The sequence below is a fragment of the Callithrix jacchus genome, chromosome 5, assembly GCF_049354715.1.
Source record: "Callithrix jacchus isolate 240 chromosome 5, calJac240_pri, whole genome shotgun sequence".
Lineage (NCBI taxonomy): Eukaryota > Metazoa > Chordata > Mammalia > Primates > Cebidae > Callithrix > Callithrix jacchus.
This window is the reverse complement of record NC_133506.1, coordinates 62,857,102-62,865,144: the sequence shown is the minus strand read 5'-3', so window position 1 is coordinate 62,865,144 and position 8,043 is coordinate 62,857,102. Positions and strand designations below refer to the sequence as shown.

General features: G+C 48.3%; 1 protein-coding gene across 37 annotated transcripts in view; it reads right to left on the bottom strand.

The window, feature by feature from the left end:
• SPECC1 (sperm antigen with calponin homology and coiled-coil domains 1) overlaps nucleotides 1-8,043 on the bottom strand; it is a 498,473-nt gene that overhangs the window by 287,002 nt on the left and 203,428 nt on the right. For 7 of the 37 annotated variants that reach the window (XR_013535357.1, XM_078372285.1, XM_035299222.3 and 4 more), the window contains exon 1: nucleotides 3,491-3,771. The exons of 28 other annotated variants lie outside the window; for them this stretch is intronic. Coding sequence is in view for 5 of the 9 variants with exons in the window: in XM_078372285.1 (XP_078228411.1) it covers nucleotides 3,491-3,530 (40 nt within the window). In the remaining 4 variants the exon portion in view is untranslated. Of the gene's footprint in view, nucleotides 1-3,490; nucleotides 3,772-3,850; nucleotides 3,987-8,043 lie in introns of those variants that run through there. 2 more of the 37 variants (XM_078372289.1, XM_078372292.1) reach the window with 1 other exon arrangement.

Sequence of the window (8,043 nt, the reverse complement as noted above, 5' to 3'; positions counted from 1 at the left end):
CTGAAAATTTCAGATATGACATATTCACATCTTTTACTTGATCTATCTATCTTATTCATTCTGCAATACCACGTTAAGTCATGATGCCCCAATTCAAAGGACTGCAGATACCACAAAAGAGGAATCCTGCTGGCACCACAGCCAATTCCGAGGCTAGAAAAGCAGCAGCAGCTGAGAGCTGAGAAGCTGCCTTCTGCCTTAGACACACCCCAGAGGGGGATGAGCTTCCACCTGGAAAAGATGGTGCACTCTTAATCCTTACAGGGGGTCTGAGATGGGGATTTTATCTCTTTACCCTTTAAAGAGACTCTTCCTATCCAAGAAACTGAGGTCCTGCGGCAGTCAACCATGGAGGTGTTCCACTGGGATCTCTTTTTCAAGAAAGAGCTTAGCCAGGTGCAGTGGCTCACCCCTAAAATCCCAGCACTTTGGAAGGCTGAAGCAGGAGTATCACTTGAGTCCAAGTGTTTGGGACTAGCTTGGGCAACACAGCAAGATCCCATCTCTACACCAGGCGCAGTGGCTCCCACTTGTAATCCCAGCACTGTGGGAGGCCGAAGCATCACTTGAGGTCAGGAGTTCAAGACCAGCCTGGCCAACATGGCAAAACCCCATCTCTACTAAAAATACAAAAATTAGCCTGGCGTAATGGTGCACACCTGCAGTCCCAGCTACTTGAGAGGCTGAGGCAGAAGAATCACTTGAACCCAGGAGGCAGAGATTACAGTGAGCCAAGATCGTATCACTATGCTCTAGCCTGGATGACAGAACAAGATTTCATCTCAAAAAAAAAAAAAAAAATCTCTACAAAAAAAAAAAAAAACAAATAGCCAGGCCTATGGTCCAGCTACTTGGGTGGCTGAGGTGGGAGGATTGCCTGAGCTTGGAAGGTCAAGGCTGCAGTGAGCCATGATCACAGCACTGCACTCCACCCTGGGTGACAGAGTCAGATCCTGTCTCAAAGAAAAAACGAACTTGCCATTCAGCTGCAAGGCCTCCATCCAGCTGTTGGCGCCACAAGGATCCTAGGACTCGTGTTAGCTTCTGAGCTGAAAGCACGTTCTTCCCAAGTAGCCTCTAGCCAATGACTGACCACAGAAAGACTAGTGACTATCCTTTCTGCCCAACCTGAGACCCCTCTAATGGGTGGGCTTTGCTCTGGAGCTCCCCCATCAGCTGGCCAAGACTTCAGGTCTACATCATTAGCTGAGGCTCTCCTTGCCCAAAACTGCTGCCTACCGCTTCCCTTTCATAGGTGTTGGGTCTGCATCACAGTCAAAAGCTTTCCTTGCCCAGGCTGGCCTCAAACTCCTCAAATTCTGCTTCCTATCCCTTTTGCCTTTCTTGGGTGCATTCCTAATTCTAAATGTCTGTTCTCCATGAACAAAACTGACACAGCACAGGAACCATGTGACACTCAGGCTTGCATGCTGCTTTCACTCATCGCTCATCCAGCCTACCTTCTGCTTCCCCTTTACCTTTTGGTCCCCTTGCTCTGATGACTCACAGAAGCACTTGTTGAGATTCTAGTCCAATGTACCACAACTGCCAGTTGGGGACAGGCGACCTCATCCCAGTCCCTGTGATAAAGCAGACTGAAAACACACACACAATTTTTTTTTTTTTTTTTGAGAAAGAGTCCTGCTTTGTAGCCCAGGCTGGAGTGCAGCGGCCTGTTACATGCCTGTCCAGATATTGTGAAAACCCCTATGTATTATTCCAATCCCGGCCCACTGCAACCTCCACCTCCCAGTTCAAGCAATTTTCCTGCCTCAGCCTCCCAAGTAGCTGAGATTTACAGGCACACGCCACCATGCCCAGCTAATTTTTGTATTTTTAGTAGAGACAAGGATTCACCATGTTAGCCAGGATGGTCTTGAACTCCTGACCTCGTAATCTGCCTGCCTTGGCCTCCCAAAGTGCTAGGATTAGAGGTGTGAGCGACCGCGCCCGGCCAACACAGGCATCTTTAACAAAGCTCTAATTTCCAGAGTTCCCATGCTTGAATATGCATTCTTTGGAAAATACAATAAAATAAGTCACTGGCATAAACGTTCTTTTTATGTCCTAACCATCAAAGTGCTTTAAAAAGTAAGGTCACTAAAAAATTGGAACACAGGTATCCAAATTACTCTTAAAAACTCCTAACAACAGTGTTTTCACAATTTTAACACAAAGGAATAATACATAGGGGTTTTCACAATATCTGCACAGGCATGTAACTAATAAGAGGTGTTTTTTAATGTTACATATCCTTTACCGAACAGTTATCAACAGGGTTCTAAGTACATTATTTTTATTTTATGGATATTTTATTTTATTAATATGCATATTATTGGTTATTCTGCCAAAAAAAAAGTCTGAACAAGTGCTGTGTAGTCACTTCTATGCAGTAAGCCGGCCCCTGAAATTTTTCTTCACATATTCCTGTGTGGCTGTCCAAGTTTTCCATCCTGACTCTGGTTCCAGTCCAATGCACCCCAGGTGCCGGAGAGGCCTCCCGCCTCCGCTCCGCCCCGCCCCGAGGATACCGCCCGCCGGGGCGCTGGGAGGTGACGGAGGAGCAATGTGCAGAGGCCGGGACAACCCAGCGTCCACAGCCAGCTCCCAGCTCCGGAAAAGGTCACTTGGAAAAGCCGCTTCACCTCTCAAAGCCTCAAAGTTCTCATTCAAATTCAAATTAAAACATTACGCCTTTGGAAAATGTTTAGAGTTCTGACTCTCTCACAGAAACACATACCTGTCACCTGCACGCCCCCCCGACTCCAGCGGGTCAACCATCTCTTTCCTATCCGCCAAGATGCCATTTTTCAGGCAAAACTAAAACCCATTTGCTTCACGTGACAGTCCAGAAATGTTTCGTTCTGTTTTTAAAAGCAACCCTGGTTATAAGCACCTAACTCTGCTGGGGGCCGTGATAAGCGCCCAGAAGACAAAAACTACGGCCCAGCTGACTCCACCAAGCTCACTCAGGACGGAGGAAGTAAACACGGGATAACCAGAGGCGCGACCGACATCCCAGAACAAGCACGGACTATTCCGGGGAAGGAACAGTCGCCCGGCAGCCCTAACAGGAGTGTAAGGGGCAGAGCCGCGGACGCCACAAAGTGCGGGGCCCGCGGCCGAGAGGGAGCAGCCACGGGGCACGCCCTCCCCGCATACGCCCGGAAAGTCCGCGGGCGGCCTGCGCGCTCAGGAGACCCAGTCTAGGCGCAGGCCAGGCGCGCAGGTGGGACCCAGCGGGGACCCCGCGGCTCCCGGCTGGCGGCCCCGACCCCCAGGTGCGCATTCAGGACGAGCAGCGTTTCCTGGTCGCAGCGCCGGCACAGGTAATTTCACATTCCCCTGCGCCGCATTCCAACGGCAAGAATGACACGCCGGGACCTTAGCCTTTCGCTCGCCCCCGCTGGGCGCCGCGGGCGGGAGGCGGTGGGGGAAGGGCGCTCGGCCGTTGGGTGGGGAGCGGCGCGACCCTGCCAGCCGTACAGACCTGGTTCCGGATCCTCGGGCCGTCCTGAGTGGTTGCCCATGCTTGGCCGACTCCGGCAGCGGCCGGCTGGCTGGCCTCGGACGGGGTGACCACCGTGCCGAACTCGCGCCGTCTCCTGCTGGCGAGGCGTCTGCGTCCCGCGGGTCCGCTCCAGTCAAAGAAAGGGCCGGGCGCCTTCCAGTTCCCAGAGGCTGCCGGCGGAGCGGCTCCTCTCCCGCGCCCGCGGGTCCCGCCCCCTCATCTGCATCCTGCCCGCCCGGCACGGCCCGCCCCCTTCATCTGAATCCTGCCGGACCACCTCCACTGCACGCCGCCCGCTAGGTTTGGCCCGCCCCCCTCATCTGCATACTGTCCACCCACCTCCTCCGCGTTTCCTTCTAGGCGGCTAGAGGGCCCCCAGCCGCAGGCGGAACGCACCGGCTGACCCGCTGCAGGTCTCCACCCGCGGACGCTGAGGACTGCAGCTGCACAAGGAAGGCTGGAAAAACCCCACTGCGGGGACACGGGAGCCTATTGCCTCCGGAAAGGCAAAATCCTGCGCTTGTGAAACTAGACCTATCAGGACAAGAGAAACCTAGGACTGGCGCAGGACAGGCGCTTAATAAGCATTTTTGGGATGAATGAATGAATGGATGAACAACTCGAGGAGGAGGTGAAGAAAAATAACGCTAACAAAGACGTGCTCATTATCCAAAATGAATACTATGGCTAATAATAAAAATGCATACCAATCATAAGTAGAAACTGTTCTGCTGCTGTCAGAAATTACAAAAATGGAAATTACCCTGAACGACTTTCATCCTTCATCTGCCAGTGAAAACACAACGACTAAATCTTGCAGTAAAAATATTTAGGACTAATAAAATTATTAGTGGTATGACTGGTTCTATCTCCTGCATTACTTGAGCACTGTGGTCCATTCTCAGGTCTCACACATTAACAGCGTAGGACAGGACTGATCACTCCTGACACCTCAAAACAGTGTGTTCACTTGGTTCCAGGATGCTACACTCTCCTAGTTTTCTGCCCAACCCCTAAAAGCCTCTTCTCAGTCCCCTTTGTTGGTTCCTCCTCATTTTGACCTCTAAACCCTGAGCCCTAAAGCTCAGCCAACATACCTCTTTCCAATATACTCCCTTGGTCTTTAATCTACCAACTTGTGGCTTTTAACTACCATCTACATATCTCCAGGCTGGTTCTTCTAACTCCAGAGTCATTTAACCAACTACCCATCTTGACAGCTTCTCTTGACATCTCCATTTAGCTTTTCTAATAGTCCTGTCCATCTCCATAAATGGCAGTTCCGTTCTTCCAGTGACTTAGGCCAGAAGCCTCGACTCCTTTCACACGCCACATCTAGTCCCTCAGCAAGGCCTGTTAGTGTGTATATCATAAATAGCCCCACATTTCGGCACTTCTCACCTCCTCCACGGCTACCACCTGATCCAAGCCACTGTAATCTCCTGCCAGGATTATTGCAACTGCCTCCTAACCAGTCTCACTTCTGCCCTTGCCTCCTTATAGTCTCCACATACAGTGAGAGTGATGCTTCTAAAACCTAGGTCCAATCATTAGGTTACACCTCCACTTGTCTCTCTGTCTCACTTGGAGGAAAACTCAAAGCCCTTAAAATGTCCTGCAAGGCCCTGAATAATCTTCCCCTCCCTTCATCAGCAAACTCAACTCATCTTCCTGTTCTCACATTGTTCTTGCTACACCAGCCTCCTCACTGTTCCTCAAATAAGCGAAGCATGTTCCCATCTCAGGGCCTTGAAATTTGCACTTGGTGTTCCCTCTGCCTGGAACATTCTTCCCCCAGACACCTACATTGCATAGACCATGTCTCACCCTCTCTCACTCCGTGGGCCTTTGCTCAAATGTTACCCTAATAAGGGGGCTTCTCTCATCACACCATATTAAATAGTAAGCCAGACCCTCAGCACACACCCTCTCCTACTTTGCTGGCCTCTGTGACACTGATTGCCATTCCATTTACTACATGTTTACTAATTATTGTCCCTTCACTAGAGTGTAAACTTTATAAACGCAGGCACTCAGAACAAATGAATGAAAACAAATGATTGAACCACTGTATAGGCTGCATGTAGCAGACACAAATTAGCCCTTAAATACACATTACTTCCTTTTAGTGGCAGTACCATGATTTGGTTTCTCCAGCAAAACTAGTGTGTCAAAAACATGAGTCACAGTTTTATTTCTGTAATGTATCAAATGTAGCACAATACTGAGCATGTGCAAATATACTAAGGAAAATAAATAGCAGAGGACAATATTAGAGCAGAAATGCATATGACACCAATGTTAGAGCAGACATGCATATGACACCAATGTTAGAGCAGACATGCATGACACCAATGTTAGAGCAGACATGCATATGACACCAATGTTAGAGCAGACATGCATATGATACCAATGTTAGAACAGAAATGCATGACACCAGTTAGAGCAGAAATGCATGACACCAATGTTAGAGCAGAAATGCAAATGACACCCTTTTAAAAAGGTGATTAGAGGCCAGGCGTGGTGGCTCATGCCTATAATCTCAGCACTTTGGGAGGCCAAGGCAGGTGGATCACGAGGTCAGGAAATTGAGACCAACCTGGCCAATATGGAGAAACCTCATCTCTAGTAAAAATACAAAAATTAGCCGGGCATAGTGGCGGATGCCTGCAGTCCCAGCTCCTTGGGAAGTTAAGGCAGAAGAGTTGCTTAAACCCAGGAGGCAGAGGTTGCAGTGAGTGGAGATCACACCACTGCACTCCAGCCTGGGTGACAGAGCAAGACTCCGTCTCAAAATAAAAAAAAAACACAAAGGTCATTAGCCCAGAAAAGACCGTCGACTTCCCCAAATAGTTCTGAAATGATAGGTAAAGATTGAGTTTGTGATCATGGTAAGAGTGACACAACTTCAATTTACAAATCAGTTACATACTTATTTTGAGTTTTGGAAATCAATGAATTAATTTACTAATTCTGTAAAATGTGAAATAATTAACATGTCTCTTTATGGAAACTGAACAAGTAAGACACCAGCCCAGCCTGGACGCCTATGGCTCTCTCACCTACCACATTTAAAATATCTAGTCAAGTCCTGCACATTTCATCTTCACATTTTTCAAACTTTGCCTCTCTCTGGTCTTTGCTGCATCTTTTATTCACAAGGACTACTACATTAGTTTCCCAACTAACTCACTAATTCCAGTTTTGCTGCTGCTCAAATTGCTCCTCCACCTGATTTATCAAAAATGCAAATCTGACCTCACCATTCCTCTGCCTAGAAGTTCCTGTCACTCCACTCTACCATTAAGATGAAGTCCTTCTAAGCTTAATACACACTAAGGTCCTTCATAATCATGTGCCCCACCTCCAACCCTATTGTTCTAGCCTCAGCTTTCAGAAGTTCTTTCTCCCACCTTATATTCCAGCAACACTGAGCCAGCTGTAACTCCCTGAACACATGCTATTGTTTCAGGCCCCTATGCTTTCACATCTGCTATATTCCCTCTGTTTCAACACCTCTTCCATAACTTGAGGTGCCTGGCAAATGCTTATTCATCTGCTATGAACTGAATTGTGTCCTTCTTAACTTTATGTTGAAGCCCTAACCCCCAATGTGATGGTATTTGGAGATAGGGCCTTTAGGAGGTAATTAAGGTTAAATGAGGTCATAAGGGTGGGGCCTTAATCCAGCAGGATAGTGGCCTTATAAGAAGAGGAAGAGATCTTTCTCCCTCCCTCTTTCTGTTACGTGAGGTCACAGTGAGATGGTGGCATGTATAAGCCAGGAAGAGTCCTCACCAGAAGCTGGCCATGCTGGCACTCTGAATTCAGACTTTCAGCCTCTGACACTCTGAGAAATAAATCTCTGCTGTTTAGGCCACGTAGTCTGTGGTATTTGGTTATGATAGCCCATGCAGAGTAATATCTTTCATCTTTTAAATTCTTGCTTGGTTACCACCCCCCTTTAGTGGGCCTGCACATCTCAGAATTCAATGCTATCTCCCTCATGGTACTTCTGTACTTTGTATTATTTTAACCTTTTTTTTTTTTTTGAGACGGAGTCTTGCTCTCTTACCTAGGAGTGCAGTGGGGCGATCTTAGCTCACTGCAACCTCTGCCTCCCAGGTTCAAGTGACTCTTGTGCCTCAGCCTCCCAAGTAGGTGGGATTACAGGTGTATGCCACCATGCCTGGCTAATTTTTGTATTTTTGTAGAGCCGGGGTTTCACCACGTTGGACAAGCTGGTCTCAAACTTCTGACCTCAAGTGATCCACCTGCCTCTGCCTCCAGAGTAGCTGGGTATACAAGCATGAGCCACCAGACCCAGCCTATTTTAACCATTCTTTCTTATGAGATCATGAACTCTGTGAGGGGCACTGATGCTGTCTTATTCATATTTGCATCTGTAATACCTAATAAATAACTCAGTTAAGGATATAGGCCACGTGTGATGGTTCACACCTGTAATATCAGCACTTTGGGAGACCGAGGCAGGCAGATCACTTGAGGTCAAGAGTTTGAGACCAGCCTGG